General features: G+C 36.7%; 1 protein-coding gene across 1 annotated transcript; it reads left to right on the forward strand.

The window, feature by feature from the left end:
• The first annotated feature begins 1,617 nt into the window (after positions 1 to 1,617).
• USP16 (ubiquitin specific peptidase 16) lies at positions 1,618 to 19,966 on the forward strand. Its single transcript, XM_010019233.1, has 17 exons — positions 1,618 to 1,678; positions 4,207 to 4,385; positions 5,036 to 5,139; positions 7,529 to 7,632; positions 9,409 to 9,590; positions 10,668 to 10,760; positions 11,441 to 11,571; positions 11,932 to 12,019; positions 12,862 to 12,940; positions 13,802 to 13,893; positions 14,275 to 14,331; positions 15,468 to 15,635; positions 16,611 to 17,277; positions 17,984 to 18,075; positions 19,259 to 19,345; positions 19,576 to 19,732; positions 19,842 to 19,966. Exons 1-17 carry the CDS (start codon positions 1,618 to 1,620, stop codon positions 19,964 to 19,966), a joined length of 2,466 nt encoding a protein of 821 aa, XP_010017535.1.
• The last annotated feature ends 975 nt before the right edge of the window (positions 19,967 to 20,941 follow it).

Here is a 20,941-nt window from a genome sequence, read left to right on the forward strand (position 1 = left end):
CGAGCCCCGGTGTTTTCCCAGGCGTTTGCACACCGCTGTCTTACCAAAAATTACCAACCCTAAAACACCCAAACTGTCGTTTTATTTCTCTAGGGCTAGCTCTAGCACTTTTCCTTGTGCGGGCTGTTCCGTGAAAAAGGCTGGCGAAGAGCCTGTCAGACAAGTTCATCTAGAGACGGTGTGGGTTAAACTAACAGCTACATGTGTTGATACTGCCCTGGCCTCCTGGAAGGAGCAAAGTCGATTTGAAAGGGATTTTGACGGTTTGGAGTTGTTCAAATGTTGTAGATTTTGGCAGAAAAACGTGCTGGTGGGTTGGAGGAGTTCATTGGATGAGCTCTCTCTCTTTTTTTTTTTTTTTTTCCTGAACAAATTGAATGCTGAGTTGCAAAAATTGATAATTCTACTCTCGATGATGTGGCTGCCTGCCTGTCATTTAACAACGGGGTAATCTGTCCTAAAAGCATGTTTTGAAAACGTTTTTGACACAAAAAGTCCTCTGTGCCTTGTCTGTCAACTTGAATGGTGCGTGAATGCTCTGGCAGAGAATTCTCCCCTAACAGCTATCATGCCTAAGCTCTTCCCAGCTTGGGTTCTCTCCAATTCTTTTGGGCTGGCTTGATTTTTGGTTTGTGACAGTTCCACACAGGCAGCTGTTCTTTGTGGCTGGTATGCTGCTGAGTCCAAGCTAAGAAATGGTTTTGAAAGGATGAGTATTACACAGGTCAGATTTAGTGTTACGTGAACATGTTTACACGAAGGTTGGGCAGCAGGTTTAGGCCAACCTGTGAAGACTGTGTAAGGCTTGCAGATACCTGATTTTGAACCCATTTAGGTTGAGTGTTTTCATTGTATAGCATGTGTTGGTTTTAAGTTTACTTGATGTTTTTGAATGTTCTTCGATGAGTTAAGGCACAGACCTCATTGGGCTACCGACTAGAAGCTAAAAATATTTGAAGGCAAGTACTTGGCTTGGAACTCTGTAGTGATAGATTACTCTTGTTTGGAAGGGTCTACAGGCATATTAAATAACAGACCCCATCTGGAGTATTTGGTTGATATGTTGGGAAGGTGAAGATAAATCCCCCCCAGTGGAAAAAAAAATGAAAAATTTCAGCTCCCATTGTGTGTATATTTTCAAGTATGTTAGAGTATTGGTGTGCATCAGACTTCATCAAAGATACAAGGGATTTGCAGTAAAGGAAACAGAAAGATTGTAATTGCAAATAACTTCAGGATTTAATTGGGACAAACCCAATTCTTTTGCCTGTTACTAGTTAGCTAAATCACAAGTCCTAAAGGTTTATGGGATTTTTGATGCTTAAGTTTCCTATCTTTTGTGTAATGCTTTTGATGTAAGGTTTTAAATCATTTTGCTTTTATAGTTCACACTGTGATCTTGCTTATATAGCAGTTATGTTTGTTTCATGTTAAAATATAGTTAATTTCTTTTGAAAAGTCAAAATGAAACAAATTAATTCACCTCAAGGAACATCTTGACCATAGAAATATTGTATTGTTTAGCACTGAACAAGTAAAACCAAAGCCTATTTTCTAATTTATTCTTTTTCTTTGCTAGGTCACTGTTCCATGTAAGAAAAATTACGGACTGCAAATATGGGAAAGAAACGCATCAAAGGCAAAACTGCACAGTCTGATGAGTCTCCAGATACATTGGGTGTGTTTCCTCTGAAAAGTCTGTGGTCCTAATGTTTGTTTTAACCTCAAAGAGGGCTTGAAAACTCATTAATATTAGAAGGCCTTTGCATTAGTCACTGGCTTTGAAGTCTCATTTACAAAGTATAGGTTTGTATAATTGAAACTGGACTACCAAGAAACAGTGTTGCTACTTAGATAAGTATCCTACAAAATAATCCTTTCTTGAAAATCGGGATTATTTTCTGGTTTTCAAGAAACTCTGACACACAGTTCTTACTCATACACAGATGGTATAAAATTCCTCAGAATGTAAAGGGTTTGCAGAGTCAGGTGCTAAAATGGGTGTGATAGGTTTAAGTAGCATCGCCTAATGAAGATTTTGTTGCAGAAGGTTCTTGCTTCAGCAAAAAAGATTGTGATTAAAATGTTTCTTTGAAACCATTTGTCTTTACACTAGCAACTAGCTTAGTACTGGCCCTGGATATCTCAGCTCTCTAGTCATGGTGCTTCTTGGCTAAAACATCTTTCTCATCCTCCCTTTCTGTTCCTAATCCCAAATTCATGTTACCCTTCTAGCTCTACTGGATCTCACCCCTGTGTTGAAACTTCATGATCTTGTTTACCCTGGTTATTCTAGCTCTTAATTTTGCTTGTGCTGTATAGTATTCTCTTCTACCACCTTTTCTGGCCGGGTCACAGATTGCCCGTCTTTTTTGTTGATCCTGACTGGGCAAACGAGTTGGGCCATGCTAATTAGAGGGCACTTACAGTTTTAGCTAGGACGCTTCGTGTGATGGCCTGTCTATTTTAAATTCAAGTCTACTCTACTTTGGTTTCCAGGTTGTGTTGGTCTTGTGGTACCTTCTGTCTTTTTAGCTTCTTTTGTCTTTTCTTCCTGAAATCAAGGTCAATGTCTGCTGTGAATGTTCCAGCAAAGAAATTGGTTATGGTGCAGTTGCTGATGGTGTATCACTTCTTTGGCTGAAAGTAGGCTGGTTTACCCTGACAAAGTCCTGTAAAGCCACAAATGTAAACTAAGACTGATCATTGTAAATAATTACACTGCAATAGTAGTTGCAATAAACAAAAGGTTTGTTTAAAATGACAGTTTTGAAGTTGTAGATGAAGCTTGTGGGTTGTTTTGTTTTGGTTTTTTGTTTGTTTGTTTGTTTTTTTAAAGGCTTAAAAAGTGCATCTGAATATCTGTGTTTGGCTGTAAATAGCTTGCACTTGTACTCTGGTAAAATCCTATAATCTTGGACAGAAATAGAACTGTAGGTACAAAACTTTTTACCAGTTTCAGCTCATGCTAAGAGAACTTTGCTGTCCTGAGGCCATAATCTTGGATATAATCTCCAACAAAGATAGATTCAGAGCTGTTCATGCTATCTGAGCAATAAAAATACCTCTGTAGCAAAGGACTTAGGACAGTTGAATTATGTGAGCAGCTATGTAATTCTTCTCAATAATAGTTCCACAAAAACGTGATTTTATTTTTTTAACATATTAAGTGCATACAACATTTTATTTTTTCATACTTGTTTTTTTTTTTTTTACTTTTGAGGTAACTGCTCTGTCAGGTATTTGACCCTATATTTGCAAATTTAGGCACTTGTAACTGTAAATAGTGAAGAGTTGTAGGCCAATGATGCTAAATGTCTTAGAAACATGCAGAGGAGAAAAAAAAAAGGGGAGGGATTAAAAAGTGTTACTTTTTTTTAACTATTTTTTTATTTTATTTGGAAGATCTTGAATCAGTTTGCATATGCATTGTTTGTCAATTGCAATTTCTCTGTTCATGACTTAAGCTTACAGCTTCTCTTCACGCAAGTGCAGGGTAACCAGCAATCATAAATATTAACCAAAGAAGAAATAAGGTAATTAAACTCTTGATAGTAGCTCTTAGCAACATATGCCTGTTCTCATTGCAGCCGTTCTTAGCAGAGGTAAGAATAACTTAAGCAGGTTAAATAGATGGAGTTCACACCAGGCCCAGAAGGTGCAGCTGCAAGTAGGGTGTGGTATTGTAGTGTGAAGTGATAATGGTATAGGCAGGATGACTCTGCCATTTGTTTCTACGTAGTCTGCTGTATAATTTCACTGATGCAGCTCAGCTAGAAGCGTAACCTCCATAACCTCCACTTTATAGGCCAGCCAGTTGCTGCCTTGGTGACTGGGAACTATGTCAGTGGGCTATGGCTGCATCCTGGGTGGTGTGGGAATCATAAGGCCATAATAATAGAAGCCCGCACCCTGGCACAGTAGGTAGGTTTTTATGCAGAAGTTTTGTCAACAACTCTTGACTAAATGTAGGTTTGAGTGATAATATTTTTGTTTGTTTGTTTGTTTGTGGTACTTTAGGATGCAGTAACAATATCCCTGTATGAGAGTGGGGGTAATGAAGGGTTTCTTTCTGCTATATCTGCTAAACTGTCATTGTTTCTTTGACTCTGGAAAGGCTATCCTGGCTTCTGGATTGCTGCCTGTGTCTTTGACATTTGCATTTGTTATGATACTTACAGCCTTCTTGTGCTTTTTATTTTGTAGAACCTGTGTGCAAGCATATTCGTAAAGGATTAGAACAAGGTCATCTGAAAAAGGCGCTGCTGAACGTGGAATGGCATGTTTGTCAGGACTGCAAGGCAGATAATAAGACACAAGAGAAGTCTGTGGAGGAGACCAGTGAAAGCCCTTCAATATGGTTATGTCTAAAATGTGGCCATAGGGTATCTCTTGTTTTGTTGTTAATTTGTCTTAATATCTTTCAGTGCCTCATAATATAGTGGAAAAAGAGAGCTTCTAATACAACACTTATATTTTTATTTATTTTTTTTTAATATTTTAAAGGTGATGCTACATAAATGATTTTATGTACTGTAGTGTGGTTCAAGAATGTCTGCTCTGAATTGGAAATGAAGTACTTAGAAGCTTGGCACAAAGGCATTTAGCAGGCTTAAGGCTAAAACACCATCTGAGGACTTATTTTCTTAGAAAGTCCAAATTATTTTGCTAAGAAAATAAAAATTTCCGTTAATGTTCCTAATTTGTGATTCTTACAATAAGATCTTATGCTCACATTAGTTTAGTAAACTTAGAACTCTGCATGCTGAAGAGGTTTTTGTTCTGTACCATTTTTCAAGCTGTTCAAAGTGGAATTTGTAAATTAAATGTTCTGTCCCTGAGCAACTTTATAGCTATTCTGCACTCATTTCTCTCTGCAGAGATAAGGGTCTTGAAACAGAGACCTGTCCATCCTAAATAATTCAACATGATTAAACAGTTTTCATTTTAATACTTTGTTTATACTCTGACTTTATCTATGTTTCATTGATACATGATCACTGGATTTTGTGACACCTGGTTATCAACATTATAGGGCTGTGGCAGAAATTCTCAAGAACAGCATGCTTTAAAGCATTATGAAACGCCAAGATCAGATCCCCATTGTTTGGTTCTCAGTTTGGACAACTGGAGTGTGTGGTGAGTTTGTCAGGCAACAGTTACAAGTCATAGCTAGAGGGCAACAGAGGCTGGGATATAATTTGCTTTCTTTTCTTTGTGAATTAGGATTTACCTCTAGACAGATATAAAGCATTTCCACACGCAAAGTTCTCAGCAGTCTTTGCTGAGATTTGCTGAATAAATACTACTTTCTGGTCAAATTCATAACTAGAAAATTTTTGTAATTGAAGTTGAAATTGACCAACTAGTAAATGCTGCATTTGCTTGGTCAGAATACTGACACAGGGAAACCAATGTTGATATGTAGCTCTAAATCTTAACTTTCAGGTTTGGGAGAAGCTCCTTTCTCATGCGCAGTTAGAGACAAACTTATTTTCTCAATAAGTGTGACTTCTTAATACCATATGTGTAGTTAGGAAGCACAACTGTAGAATTACAAGATGCTACTGGATCAATCGATAGAAAATGCATCTCCCTGGTATTTCTTTCTCTTAAAAGGAATAGTGCATTACTACGTAAGGGGGAACCTTAATTTTCTAAACAGTGCTATACAGAAATACTGTGCCTGACATAGAGTTTTCATTTAGCTTAGTACTCTTTTAAAAACTCATTGTCACGATGTTCATTTTCATAGAATCCTTTTTTTTTAATAGAACATTATCTTTTTACTTGTTCATGTTTAGCACTTTATGTGTAATGATCAATATTTTTATTGAACTCTAGAATGGAAATAGACATTATTAATTGCATGTATTACTAATGAATTAGTGAACTTTTTATTTCAATTAATGTTAAAAATATGGTTTAGTAGTGCGTTATTTTCTCTTCTCTAAAACTTAGTTTTTAAATCTAAGTGCTTGTGGCTGAGAGGAAGTTGTTGAAAGTTGTTTCGCTTCTCAAGTTTCTTGGTGGTACAAACTTGCACAATAAATTATTCAGTGATTGATACATAGGTATAAATTATTGTTATAAATCAAACCTATAGTCAAGAATTGGATTTCAATGGGCCTGGTATATAAAAGCAAAAGCAGTTTTGATTAGAATTTATTAATGCTATGAATGTATGAATCTTTCTATGGTGTGTATGCATTTGTGGTTGAAATTGGCATTTAAATAGTACCTGTAAACAGTTAAAAGAAATGTTTTGAACTTGGAGAGAGAGAGGAGAGTTCTAGTAATTCATTAAGTTCTGTTGTTTTGGGTTTACAACAAGTGCTATTGTATGCATGTTCACTGCTGGTAAGACATAGCAGTTGGATCTACGTGTGTTTTTTTTCGCCCACCAGTCAAACAGCCATCACTGGAAAAAACAAACTTTTTCCAATCCCTTGATTCCTTCAAGGTTACCTGCAAAATTTTTGACAGATAAAAGGTTATGATGTCAAAATTACCCATGGAAATAACTATCCTTTATTACTAGAGGAGTCAGAATGCCTATTTTTCTAATTAACCAGACAGACAATAAATACATAATCAGGGATCCGAAAGTTGAGACTTTCTTTTACTATGACATGGAGACATGTGAAAACTGCAGCTAGTTTCAGGGATGCTGGAGATTTAGGGAAGCACTTAGCTGCAGACTTCTACGTCTTTTAGTATCAGAAAATAGTCTGATTTATGGTAATCCTGAAATCTGCTAAATGCATTTGTGCCTAAGAACTGTAATTGGTGTGTTTCAAAGTGCAGCTGTATTTGCAATCTCTTCAAACCTTTTGCCACCTCTTCAAAGAGCTGATCGGGCAGAACTGTAAAAGTCGGTACAAACAACTCTCCTTCAGCTGTATGTGTTCTGGAAGAATTTTACTCAAGCCTTTATCACTGCAGCTTCTCACACAATTTTGTTTGAAATAGACTAGTGTCCTAACCATGCACTTCCTTGCTCACAAAGAGACAAATAGGTTTGTATCAGCAATGGAAGAGCAAATAAAAGCGTGCAGGGCTAATGGAGGAAAACAATTTATTTCTTATCCAATTTAAATAAAATTAAATACTTGCTTGGCTAGAATACTCCTAATATTTTTCCATGCCATGACAATGTAAGTAATTTCCTTTAGGGCCTGATATCTTAGTTTGTTGATTTTGGCAAAATTTTCCCTGCATTTATTTTTTCTTGCAACAAGCAAGAACAACAAGCTGTGCTTGTTTCTAAGCACAGCTTTTGAGAATCTAATTTATACTTGTAAATCACAGCCTTTGGTCACTGAAATAATTTAGTAAAGATAACTTTTAAACTTTAATTTTCTTGATCAGAAATAGATTGAACTCTTCTCCAAGACTTCTAAATCTTAAAATAAATCTTGTAATTTTGTTAATAAGTGGCATCAAACAGGCAAATAGTTTAGGAATTTTATTCAATAGGAAATAAAATAGGATTAATTCTCTTTCTTTTCTGGGGTGGCGGAGACAGGTGCTACATTTGTGATAATGAAGTGCCATATAGTACTTCAAGCCGATTGGGCCAGACTGTGGATTATATTAGAAAACAAGTTTGCATTGGCTCATCACATACAGGTAAGTAATTGTAGTATGCATACAGTAAATCAGAAAGTCCCTTAAATGTAGGAGACACTACTGAATCCATAATGTACACTAAATTAGATTTAACTTTTGGAGCACCTTGTAGTTAAAGTAAAAAGCTAATCTCTTCTTTTTTTCTTTTCCCTCTTGTGTCAGAACTCTGATAGCATAAGTACTGTTCTAACCTATGGGCCTAATTGGACCAGGGTTTTGTTCAGTGTTCCCTAAACTTTTACAGACCAGAAATACAGGAATATGAGGGGAAAAAAAATTTGCTGGACTTTTTTTTTTTTTTTAACATGTTGCTCAGTTGTTCTGTGAGTAAGGAATTGACTTTCAGTACTTAGAAGTGCTGTGTTTATTCATCAGTATTGCTTAGTCTGTCTTGAGATTTGAAGGATACTTTGAGCGTTTAAAAGTGTTTTTTGTAAGTATTTGTGAATGTGTCAGCTGGAATGACTGTTTCCAGCTGTTGCAGCACATTTCCTAATGGAAGGTGTATACAAGAGGATTTGTCTGCTGGGTCTGTACATTTACTATAGGTAGCTGCAGTGCCTTCAGAACTCTCCTAAAACAACATCTTCAGCCTGTGGTCTATCTGTAAAACGTGGTTGTTTAAAAGGAAACAAACCCAGCAAAACCCCCCACTTTCCACAATGGCAGAACTGGTTTTGTGCAAAGCATTTCCTCTAGAAAACCTGGAAGAATTTGCATATCAAAATAAATGTTATAACTTATATGCTATCAAAAATTACACATTTGGGTGAAATTGTAGCGCCCTTGGGAAATAGATCACAACCATCCAGCAATGCCAAGTGGCTGTCTCCAAATACTTGTTCAGGAAGCAGCTGAGTTTTTCCCATGGGGACCAGAATCCTTGAGGGGTTTTGGTTAGTCTTTTCCAGATGTGTAGTTTTTCTACATCTAATATCCTTGACCTTCATACTGGTTGCCAAAATTCTCCTTTTCAGGTTTGAACTGGAAAACAAATGAATACCTGCTTGCAGTTGTTGTTTCAGGTGTTCTCTATCTGTTGCCCATCCATCTGTTTCTTGTCCATCTGCAAAGACTGTATTGTCTGTTGCCCTTGCTTTCTCTGAGCTGGTGTTACTTTATTTTGAAGTTAATCTTGGCTCACAGCTTTTTTTGTCAGAAACTGAATCAATAGTAGACTGCCAAACTGGCAGAATCAGTGCGGGTGTTATTCTGAAAATTAACCAGAATTCCTTTATGGTTTTATTATGGTCATTGAAATTTTCAACCATGCACCAAAGTAATTTTAGGGAAGATATCTGTAATGTGTCTTAAAGAATATAAACCTTCCAGTTTCATCTGTTTAGGTTCACGAAATGAACATGAGGAATGCTTTCACAGTGGGAGGCCTGTGCATTTCATTTCAGTCAGTCAAAAGGCATATTATCTCAGATGTCATCATGTTGGATGCATATATGGTTTTGCAACAGGAATTAAATTGCAGATCACACATGCAGAGTTTCAGAGATTGATGGTATGAATGGCTTGTGGGCCAAGTGGCATGTTTAAATTACATGCTGATCTGAAATGACATTTCAGGGGTTTGTTGGTTGGTTTATTTTTCAACTCCTGTTACCTAGATAGTTTAAGAACCTACATCAGTAGCATTACACAATTAAAGAATTAATTATATGTTTAAGTTTTAAACATTGTAAATTGCTGATGCCTGTATCTTTTTTCCTAGCCCATTCGCTGTTACTGGATAATATGCGATATGTTTTTTCTTTATTATTTCAGTAGAAAAGCAAAAAGAGAACAAAGAATTTGAAAATAAAAAAGTAGAAAAAGACAGCAAAAATGAGCAAGAAAAAGAAGTTTCGCTTAAAGAAGAGAATTCTAATTCAAGTACTAACTCGGAAGTGACTGTGAAGGGACTTAGTAACTTGGGGAATACATGCTTCTTTAATGCAGTGATGCAGGTATGGTAGTTACTGCTGGTCTTAACACCCCAAAAAGAAAAAAAAACAACAAAAAACCCCCCCAGAACAAACAAAAAAAAACCCCTGACAACAGACAACCCAAACCTTTTAATAGGAAAAAAAAAACAAACCCCACAGCGAAAACCAACAAAAATACTCCAAACCAAATCAGCCCACAACTCCTCCGCCACCAGTATTTTACAATGACACTGTTAAAATGTGATTTTTTTATCTGCCAAGAATGATGGGTTCTTTCTAAATACAGTGTGTTGGCCCAGAGAAATGCAGAGAAATGGAGCTGCGGGTTCAGACTTGCTGTAAGGGAAAATATGACAAACTGCCTTGTCTTTGAGGGACAGCATCTTTTGCTGTTGTAGACTGAGCATGCCAGCTTCTTGGTTTATTAAAAAAATAGTCTGGCACATTGCCCTTGCTGACCTCTTAGAATATAAGAGATTAATATCCAAAGACTGTGGATGTTTACTGAAACACAAATGTTTCTCTCGGCAACAGGAAATCAAACAAAAGTAAATATTAACAGATGAGCATATTGCATTGCTATCTTGTGTGTCTTGCTCAGCTAAGCAATGTTTGGATATAATAAGCTTGCTCTTTCATGTGTATTACAACTTGCATGTAATCTTGTGCTCTTTGGCTTTTGATACTGAAGCTTTACTCAAAATTCCTACTCTACTCGCAGGTTTTAGTGAAGAGTTTGTTTTATTTTTAAACATATTTTAAACCAAGCAGACATCCATGCTGCATTTTACATTTTGATTTTTTAGAAACAGACACTAGGAAATAGACTGTCAGAAGATGAGTCTGTAGAACAATTTAAGGTTTCTGCAATCTAAGATAATTCAGAACACCTGGAAGTCCCATTAGCTGTATGGAATGTACCTTTAACTGTTCAACACCGTTAGAATTTCCAGAGTGATAGTTACCACTCTAGTTCTGTGTTTGGGAAAAATAAATTGCTACTAATCTGATTGCAGCCAGTTCCATGACTAGTGGAACTCAACTGCTCTTTCTCTTGTTCCCAGTTACCAATCTTTTTCTTTCTTTTATGTTCTACAGAATTTATCACAAACTCCAGTCCTGAGGGAGCTGCTTAAAGAAGCTAAAATGCCTGGCACAACAGTTAAAATTGAGTCACCTGAGTTATCCATGGTACATATGCTTTGACTTCCTTAGTGTTTCTTCCCACCTTCCAAGTCTGTTAAAGAATCAAGCAGCACTCATCTCTGGATTTTAAATCTGTTTCAGCTAAATAACAACAAGATTAAGATGTAAAATCAGTGGGAACTTCACCGCTGACTTCCATAAAGCTGCTTCTGAAGTCCACAGAGGTCTTTGATTCAAAGTGAAAGAGCCATGATTTGTTACTCTAGCTATTAGTTGTCAGTTCTTAGTACTTACATTATGTAAAAGGGTGAAAATGTGTAACTTTTGCTATAGTGTCACTTGTCTAAATACAAAATAGGAAACTAGAGGATGTCTGCAGTGGTGACTGAAATAACACACCTGTCATTACAGTTAGGGATTTGGAAGAGAAAGATGAGTTCTGCATTTTAAGAAATTGTTGGATTTTTTTTTTCCTAATAAGAGCAAGAAATCCAGAGTTGTAACTGAGCAGTAAATAATTAATGATTCTTAGCCCAGTGTTTTGTTGTCACCTCATGAGAAACCATCTATTGATTGTTTTCATTAGGTTAACTTACTGCCATTTTGGAGGGTTTGTTTATAATAATATTTTCAAGTGCTGAAGCGTTTAGGTAATGAAAACTTTCTCCAGCAGGATCTGTCACCAAATTAAGGCAAAACAACTTTGTTGCTTTTCTTTAAAACAGGAACCTCAGCTGATAAAACTAGATCAGCCAGGTCCTTTGACATTAGCCATGTATCAGTTCCTGACAGAAATGCAAGAGACAAAAAGAGGAGTTGTCACTCCTAAGGAACTTTTTGCTCAGGTTTGTAAAAAGTGAGTATCTTTACAATTGCATGTCACAGTGAGTATGAGAAAAGTTTGCTATTTAAAAACACAATCAGTTTTGTCCCTTTCTTTTCTTGAGCTCATATTGTAGCCTATAAAATTTCTATAATATGTAACAAGTTTTGAAAGAAGAGGATAAAAAGCAAAATATAAATGAATAGAAGTAAAATGAAAGATTATCAGTGACACATTCTGATTAGCTTCGTATTTTTAGGAAACACCATATGTAGGAATCTGTTGCTTTTATATACATACATGCTTGAGACTTTGTACTTTTGTGTCTGATGTGAATTGTTTTTACTTTGTCCAAACTCAGTTATACCTTACAACCATTGTTTCACTTAACAGAGCAATACGATTTAAAGGTTATCAGCAGCAAGACAGCCATGAGTTGCTTCGTTACTTACTTGATGGAATGAGAGCAGAAGAAATGCAAGTGAGTGCTAATTTCATAGTTGTGCAAACCCTTCTTTTTCATGCCACAGACCAAGACTTTCCCCTCTGCTGAGAGGAGAAAGAATGTTCTTTTTGAGGTAAGTCAACCTCTTAGTGGTTTGTAGTGCCCATAGCACGCACTTCAAGCAGATAAGCAACAAAGCTGTAGAACTGGGCAGCCTCTAAGCAGTGCAGTTGTGAAGGAGCAACCATGGGTATTACTATTTTCATTTAACAAAATTATTCAAAGAGGGAAGTTTGTGGCCTGTATCTCTTGCATATATTGCATGCGTTGTTTAGGTTTCTAAGGTAATGATATTTTCTGCCATTTTGCAAGGCAGTGTAGTGATTATTCACTATGCTCAAGTCAAGTAGAAAGGTTCAGTTTTGCTTGTTCTAAAGGTCTTTGGTTAATTCAGCACTACTAATACAAATGTCTGTTGTCCTTCAGAAATAGATTGACTTGTCCAAAATTTCTACAGAAAAGCATGGTGCGTGTGTACTCGTGCTAAAGGAATGTTCTTTTTTCTTAATTTCTGAAATGCCTGAAAGTTCACTTAATTTGGGAAAGTATTTTATCATTAGGCTTACTTTCTTACATACTAATTGTAGCATTGGAGTTGCAAGCTTGTTTCTCAGTTGTTGGGGTTTTTTTTAATTTTTTTTATTTGTATCCACAGGAGCTATTTTGTGTCTGTAGAGGCATTTGTGGTGTTTGTATTGATTCTCTAAATTGGTGACAGTTAAATTTTTTTCCTCTATCTGAAACATTTTGTGAAATGAACTAGTTAACGGAATTAGTTTAGGAAATTTTACAGCGTGTGTTTGTTTTGAAAATTTCAGCAAATAAGTGTTGGAATACTGAAGGCGCTGACTGACTCTAACAAACAAAATGAAGAAGAAATTAAAAAGAAAATTAAAGGTAAAATACATGTTTCTGATGTGATAATTTAAACCTTGTTTCATTGAAGTACCCAAAGTAACACTAATAGTATCAACTAAAAGATGCATGTTTAATTGTACAGCTTTATGGGATCTCTTGAATATGTGTGTCCCTAGAATATAGGGCTCAATAGTATTAAGTCTGTTTAAATGACTTACCACACTTGGTGGTGTTTCCTTGATGGTTTAAGAGCGAGTTGATTCTATAGACATTATACATTAAAGTATGTTTAGGTAGTATTTAATTATTCAAATATTATCACGTGAATGTAATTATTTATTCAGTCCTAGTAGTCCATTGGTACTTAACAGTGGTATAAAAAGGAAACAAACACTGAACAGAAGAATTTTTAAACTTTTCAACATCATTTAGGTTAGAAGATGAAGAGCAAGTCTAAATTCAGATAGTGTGCTACACTGAAAATACACCTTGAGGAAATTGCTTTTGTTTTAGGGCACCTATGCTGACAAAACTTGGTGCTTGGTTTTTAGGTTCAGATAGCTGTTTGAGTTAAGTCCTGAGAGAAAACAGGAACTCTTACTGGAATACAGTACTTCTGAGAAAATGAGGAAATGTGTTTGAGTTGAGAAAGTGGTAAAGGTGTTGGTTCGCTCAAGCTGTCTTCTACAGATCTGTTTTCACTCCCATTTCTTTGATATATGAAAGAATCTTAAGAATCTTGCTGTATTTCTGGAGGAAACTAGAACAGACCAACACATTCCATCATACATCTTGTATATGTATTCACTTTTTTTTAAGGTGGTATGCCATAACTAAATTGCTTGTCAGTATATTCAATGTAGTATTATTAACTTTACTGTATACTTTGTCAATTCTCAGAATATGAAAAGAAAAAGGGAATACAAAGTTTTGTGGATCGGATTTTTGGAGGAGAATTAACTAGTACAATTATGTGTGAGGAATGCAGAACCGTAAGTAAACTGCCTGCTTTGAATAGCCTAGAGTATAATTTTATGTAATCTGTAGGAGAACACCAAAATAAGTATATGTAGAAATAAGTGAAACTAGAGAAAGTTTGTTTCATTTAATGCACTTCTAAGAGTTGGCTAGCTACATGCTTTTCAAAGAGGAGCATGGCTTGGCTGGAATCTTTCTTCCCTTATGTTATAAAGCTCTATTTTAGTCATGAATAGCTGTTTGTGAAGGTAGATTAGCTGTGTGTTTTTATGTTTGTATGCACTTGTGAAAACATGACTTAAATGCAAACAAGGCTACGTACAAATAAGCCTATTGACAGCAAGCCAGCCACTACCAAACAAAATTAAATTGGACTTTTGAATATTCATTTAAAGGTATCCTTGGTCCATGAGTCTTTCCTTGATTTGTCGCTTCCTGTACTAGATGATCAGGTAAGAAATTGTACGTGCTTGCTTTTTTGCATTAGTTTTTGTTTCCTTACATGAAAACACCTTTGTTATATAATCAGTAGGGAATGAATCTATGCCTATTTCTAAATGTCTCTTCTGACAGTTAAAATATAAGTTTGCCCAGAAGGATAGAAAATGAGATTTTTATGAGAGTCATTCCTGTAAGTTGTGGCTCATAAATGGTCTCTGGAAAATCTGATAGTCTGCTGGTAATCTTGCTGCTTTGTCAATTAATGTTTCTAATGTAGAGATTGGCTTAGGTGGTAATCTGGTATGTACCAATATTGTCTCACTATTGTAGAAGACTGAGTTTCAAAAAACAATGCTTCCCAATTCATCTTCACTCTTGTAAAACTGAACTAAATTGCATGACAATAATGGGTGCCACCAAGCAAGTGGTTGCTTGAGTGCCCCTTTTTTTAATCCATTTTTCTGTGCTGAATGCAGAAATACTTCTCATAATATTCAGGTTATTAAATGAAGTTGGTAGGATAGCATATGGTTACTTATTTGATCAGTACTGATTCATTTGATTGATCTCTAGATATTCTTTGAGTGTCTAGGCTTGATTTGCTTTGTATTTCATATCAATAATCTTTATATGTAATGTTTCAGATTTGCTATGTAGCACTGCTCACATGAAAGTTAAAGAGTAAATATAAAAATGAAAACCCCTTAACCAAAGGGATTGTATGTCTTCTGCAACAAACATTTCATTGTAGCAGAAGCAAATAAATTCTGTGGCAGGCAGTTCAACTGAAAATGTCTCTCGGCTTGTATCAAATGTTACTCTTCAGTGCATTTAATGAGATTTACATCTGTTAGAGCCAAAGGTAATGTTGCCCCTTTACAGGTTCAGAATTTGGCCCTTACTTTTTCCTACTGTTTCATTCTGCAAGTCATTGTTTCACATGGGCTCCCCCTGGAGTGAGACACCTTTTGTAAATATTAGGGTGGCATGAGTTAGTTGTATGTTATAGTCACTAAAATGCTTTCTCTTGAACTGAAAACTCAGATAACATCTCATGCCTAGAGTTTTCTTTTGAATACTGTTTTGTAATTTTGGACAGTAATATCTGTACTTCTGTGTTTTTTTGCCTTTTTTTTTTTTCTAATAGAAAGTAAAAAATACAAATGAGAGAAACATTAAGAAAAACAAAGAAAAGGAATCTGAAGATGAAGAGAACAAAAATGATGACTGTTACCTTAAGCAGAGAGATGAGCCCCCTGGTACAAGTAAGCACCTTCAGAAAAAAGCAAAGAAACAGGCCAAAAAACAAGCCAAGGTTGGTTTTGATCAGTATTTCACTTTTATTAATGAAGTGCTTGCAACTTTTAGTAAAACAAATTCTTTTTGCTTCTTCAGATTAGATGGAGGAGACAGCTTAGAATTTCTCCTCTGTAAAATGCACAACTGAAAAGACCAATTTTATCTACATCATTGCTATTAAGAAGTTATATATTCTGTTAAGAGTTGCTGTGCTATACATAAGCTGATATCCAGAGGAATGTGGAATTTTGATGCTTGTATGAAGTAATTAATTTGTTTCAGACAGCTGTTCTCTAGTCATTGATTGCAAGAATACTCACAAAACTATATTCTTTCTTATGTCTGTATTCTAAAGAGAATCACAAATGTATTTTGAAGATAACTGTGTAACCAGGAATATTGGGAACTATATCACAGAACCACAGAATGCTTTGGGTTGGAAGGAACCTTAAAGACCATCTAGTTCCAACCCCCTGCCATGGGCAGGGACACCTTCCACTAGACCAAGTTGCTCAAAGCCCCATCCACCCTGGTCTCAAACACTGCCATGGATGGAGCAGCTGCAGCTTCTCTGGGCAACCTGTTCCAGCGCCTCAGCACCCTCATAATGAAGAATTTCTTCCTAAATCTAATCTCAATCTACCTGCTTTCAGTTTAAAGCCATTCCCCCTTGTCCTGTCGCTACAGTCCTTTGTAAAAAAGTCCCTCTCCAGCTTGCTTATAAGCCCTGTTTATGTACTAGAAGGCTGTTATAAGGTCTCCCCAGACCCTTCTCATTTCCAGGCTGAGCAAGCCCAGCTCTCTTAGCCTGAGTGAGGGTAAATTCAGTATATTAATCACCTCTGGTTATTAAATCATAGATTCCTTTCCCACCCTATGCATCTATGGCATGCTACAAAAATTTTGATAAAGGAATGGTAAGAAATGCTAAATATATTTTAAACTTGCTCTGATTTTTGTATTCTTCTGTGTTACTTATTCCAATTTTTAGAGCCAACGCCGTCAGCAAAAACTTCAAGGAAAGGTGCTTCACTTGACAGATATATGTGCAACAGAACAGCCAGAAAAAGATGTTGAATACAACCAAGAATCAGAGGCAGAAATTGACTCTGAAACACCTGATATGAAGCAAGAAGAGAAATCATCAAATGATTGCGAAGATCGATGCTTAACTCAAAAAGACTTGAGTATACAGGGAAATAGTACAGAAGTTCAGAGCATGCATGAAAATACAGGAAAGCCAGGACAAGAGTGTGTAGGAAAGGAGTCTGTCATTGATCTCCCTATGGAAGGCTTAGATTGTCCTGCAAAGTTAGTCAATGGACTTGACAATCTGTCTTTGAAAGATGATGATGAAAATAATGAGGAAGAGCTTGCTACTGACTTTTCAGAACTACATTTGGGTGCCAGTGCTGAATCTGATATGAGTACCTTAGATGACCTTCAAACTGTTCCCATCAAGACATGTGAAGTACTGACTGAAGATCCAGAAACAGCATTTTGTACTCTTGCAAATAGGAAAGACCTGAACCCAGAAGAAGGTTCAATCCATCACTGTTTGTATCAGTTTACCCGTAATGAAAAACTTACTGAGACCAATAAACTACTCTGTGACGTATGCACACAAAGACATTATGGACCAAAGAAGAACATAAAAAGTATGATAAATTATCTTTAAGAAAACAAATATTCTAAGTATGTCCCTATCTGCTGCTTGGGTGGGTGAGGGAGTCGGGGGCAATGTCCCTAAAGTGGCATTGGTGTAACTTTTAACTTGGATCAGTGGAACTAGTATTCAGCGAGTAGGTTGTGAGAACCTCTTTTCATATGAATTAATACAAGTAAGTTCTTAACTGAGCAGAATAGCAGGCTCACAAGCTCGGGTACAGAATACTGCAGGGCTGAAAAAGAGGAGTGGATTTGGATTTGGTGGGAGGGAAAGGGCATTGCAGTCTAAAAATTCATTATGTGGGTAAATGTAGGGAATAGATACTTAGCAGGTGACTTTTTTTTCTGTTCTTTCCTTAAATGTCAGAATTCTGCTGTGAAAGTCATAGATGAATCCTCTTGGTGTTTTCACAAGAGTGTGGTAAAAACTGCATGCAATTTCTGATGATGAGAGTTTTAGAGAAGGAGCAAGAATTCATCCTGCTCATGCAGACTTTGCTTAGTAACATAGGGGTTACTTTCATGATATGGGATCTGCAAGATGGCAGTTGTTGTACAATTCATCAGGTTAAGGGTGAATATTCAGTTTCTCGGTTGTTGTAGTAGATGACATTAGAGCAGCTGAAACAGTGAAAATAAGTTCTTGTTGTAACGTTTGTTTAGATGTTAATCATCGGTGGTTTTTCTTTTCTGCAGGTGAAAAATATGTTTATACTAATGCCAAAAAGCAGATGCTAATCTCTCTTGCTCCTCCAGTTTTAACTCTTCACTTAAAAAGGTTTCAACAGGTAAGTAGCAGGCTGATAACTGCAAAAATGTGTATGTATACAGTATCAGTTTACTGTGTATATATGCACATGCTAGCTTAACTTAAATCTAATGTTAGCTTATTTTCATATAAGACTGTTTTGGTTTGGGGTTTTGTTTGGTTTTTTTAATTTTTTTCAATGTTCAGAAGGCATTGGTGCGCAGCATTGGTTTTTGTGGCCTTGGAGGAGCTGGGGTGTGTTTTCCTGAAAGAGTATTCCATTAGTTACCTGGAAAACACTGATTTATGAGTTTATTTGCAATACATTCCCTCATGGTTGTTACTGCTTACTGGATTAAACAATCTTAGCATTAATTGTTTCCTGCTACTACAGCAGTTCAGTAGAGATAGAATAGGATCCCTTACTAAATGAGTGTAACAAGTAAGTCCATAAAATTGGAAAAGAGAGGTTTCTGAGCCTTACAGGTTGGTGGTGGTGGTGGTGAGGCGCGGAGAATGGAAAGCAATGCAGCTTGTCATATTTATAGACACTGAAGTAAAGTGGCTTACTTTTTTTCCAAGTTGTAGGAAAACTTGTAACTTAGGGCTTTAGGTTTTCAAGAAAGAAAGAGGAATGGGATGGGGACGTGAGACAGTATCGCCTCTTCTTCACCGTTCAGTATTTTGGTCAAAATACTTGGAAAAATAAGGGAGGTAACTTTAAGTAGATGAAAAACAATTTCACAGAGAAAATGAAAAGGTGTAGCTTATTCCAAGAGACTGCGACATAATTAAGAAAATAACATTTGTCATCTTCTCCTTTTGTTTTTCTAGTTTGATACTAGAAGATTATTTGCATAAGGCAGGAGTAGAATTTACATCAGTTCTGACTATATAAATCCTCAGGATCTGAGAAGCAAGAGATATCCTCATAGTTACATAAGTGCATTAGAGCTGATTCTTTCTCCACTTTTGCTACCTTTAAGTTACCGTAAGAGTGAGTTGAAGAACCGTGTTAACTTGCGCTCCAGCGCAGCATGTGGGGGCAAGGAGGTGCTGCTGGCAAACCTTGGGCATTAGAGAGAGAAAAAGAGGTGTTGCTTTTTCCCCAGTTTTGTGTGATATAAACCTGATTTTGTATTGTTAAAACTTCATTTAGTAACTAAGCATGGTTTTAATACCTACATTTTAACATTATGGGCTTTTCCTCTATTTTGTTTAAGGCTGGATTTAATCTCCGGAAGGTTAACAGGCATATCAAGTTTCCAGAAGTGATAGATTTGGCTCCTTTCTGTACAGCTAAATGTAAAGTAAGTGGGAAAACAATCAGATTCTCCTTTCCCATGTTCTAACAAGCTTTCATGATTAAGCTGCTTAGCAGAATCTTTGTAGAATGCTTGTCAAGCTTCAGTTACTTTGTGTGATAATGTAGGGTAACTTGCAAATGCAGCTTGTACTTGAGACCAAGTGAAGAGTTTACATTCTAGCCTTGCTTAAAACCCAGTCCCTGACTGGCATACCTAAACTTTTGCTTTTATAGAATGTGGCTGAAGGGAATACAAAAGTACTGTACTCTCTCTATGGAGTTGTTGAACACAGTGGAACAATGAGGTCTGGGCACTACACTGCATATGCTAAAATGCGAAGTATGAACAACCATCTCTCTGATCTTGTCCTTCGAGGACAGTCTCCTCAAGGTAAGTAATTTGAAATATTTTACAAATTATTTCTTACTGCAGACCAGTACAGGATTGATTGCTTCAATTCTTCGTTACAGCTTTTACTCCTGAATTCTTCCTTTCACAGCTTTAGAAACTGAACCAGTAAAAGGGCAGTGGTTCCACATTAGTGATACCCACGTACAAGCTGTGTCTGCATCCAAAGTGCTGAGCTCTCAAGCGTATCTCCTGTTCTATGAGCGACTTCTTTAACTCATACAAGAAACCTTCTCATGTGGTGAGAGGTGGTCATTTTCAGGTGGTCTGAAAGAAGGCAGAGACTTGCAAATCATGGTCTTAACGTGTTGCACCTACTGTATACAACTGCAGGAATATACTTTATGCTTCGTAGGCACACTGACAAGGGTTAACTTATACTTTTTCCAGTGTTTTCACTACTTTTAAATAAAGGTCTTTTTCAAATTACAGTGGTGAGCTTCTGTTGAGTAGTTTGTACATTGGCACAGACAAGGAACCACTACTTCTAGTTTCCTCTAAGTGCTATACATTTCAGTCAGAAGCTTTCACTTTAAAGGGGCCAGCTTCAATTTTAAACTACAGTTATCTTGGCTATCATCTGTTCTATGTGTATTTTAGAACTGAGGTCCAAGCTTAAGAAGCTGTTGCTTCCTACACATCTTAGGGCTTAGACAAATTCAGCATCAGCTCTTTTCCACTGTTGGTTATACCCAATATAGGAGCCCCCAGTTTGCAAACTGTCTAGGAATTCCTTCACATGGGAACATTCTGCTGGTATTTCGGCAAGGCTGAGAGCTCAGGTCTCTCTCCCTTTTGCTACAGGCACTCCTTTTCGCACTGGACGGGTAAGAAAACTAGTCCTGCAGTGACTTGTAACTGTAATGTTCTCTTCTCCACAGGCTAGGCTTTGCAGTGGGTTTCACATAAATAAAATCTTGGCTCAGCCATGCTAGAGCAGCTGCTGCTTACATTCAGTGCATTTTTCACAACAACCTCACTTAAAAGAATGGGGCAGTCTTATGTGTTCTTGTTACCCTTACAGTAAGCAGCACCAGCACTTGTGCAGCTGACTGTATCAGTATGCCAATCCTTCTGAAAACTTGCTGAGTTTATTTTTTGGCCACACCAGCAACCGGCTATAAAGCAAGCATTAGTGTAGCAGCTGCATGGCAGCCTTATTTAGGCATAAGAGAGTTCTAGACTTGATTT

Source organism: Nestor notabilis, unplaced genomic scaffold, assembly GCF_000696875.1.
Source record: "Nestor notabilis isolate BGI_N333 unplaced genomic scaffold, ASM69687v1 scaffold28227, whole genome shotgun sequence".
Lineage (NCBI taxonomy): Eukaryota > Metazoa > Chordata > Aves > Psittaciformes > Psittacidae > Nestor > Nestor notabilis.

Excerpts from the sequence above, each read along its gene's own strand:
- USP16 (XM_010019233.1), top strand. The coding sequence starts at position 1,618 with ATGGGAAAGAAACGCATCAAAGGCAAAACTGCACAGTCTGATGAGTCT. Across the intron at positions 12,941-13,801 it reads AATTAAAAAGAAAATTAAAG|AATATGAAAAGAAAAAGGGA; the intron begins GTAAAATACATG and ends GTCAATTCTCAG. Across the intron at positions 19,733-19,841 it reads TCGAGGACAGTCTCCTCAAG|CTTTAGAAACTGAACCAGTA; the intron begins GTAAGTAATTTG and ends TTCCTTTCACAG.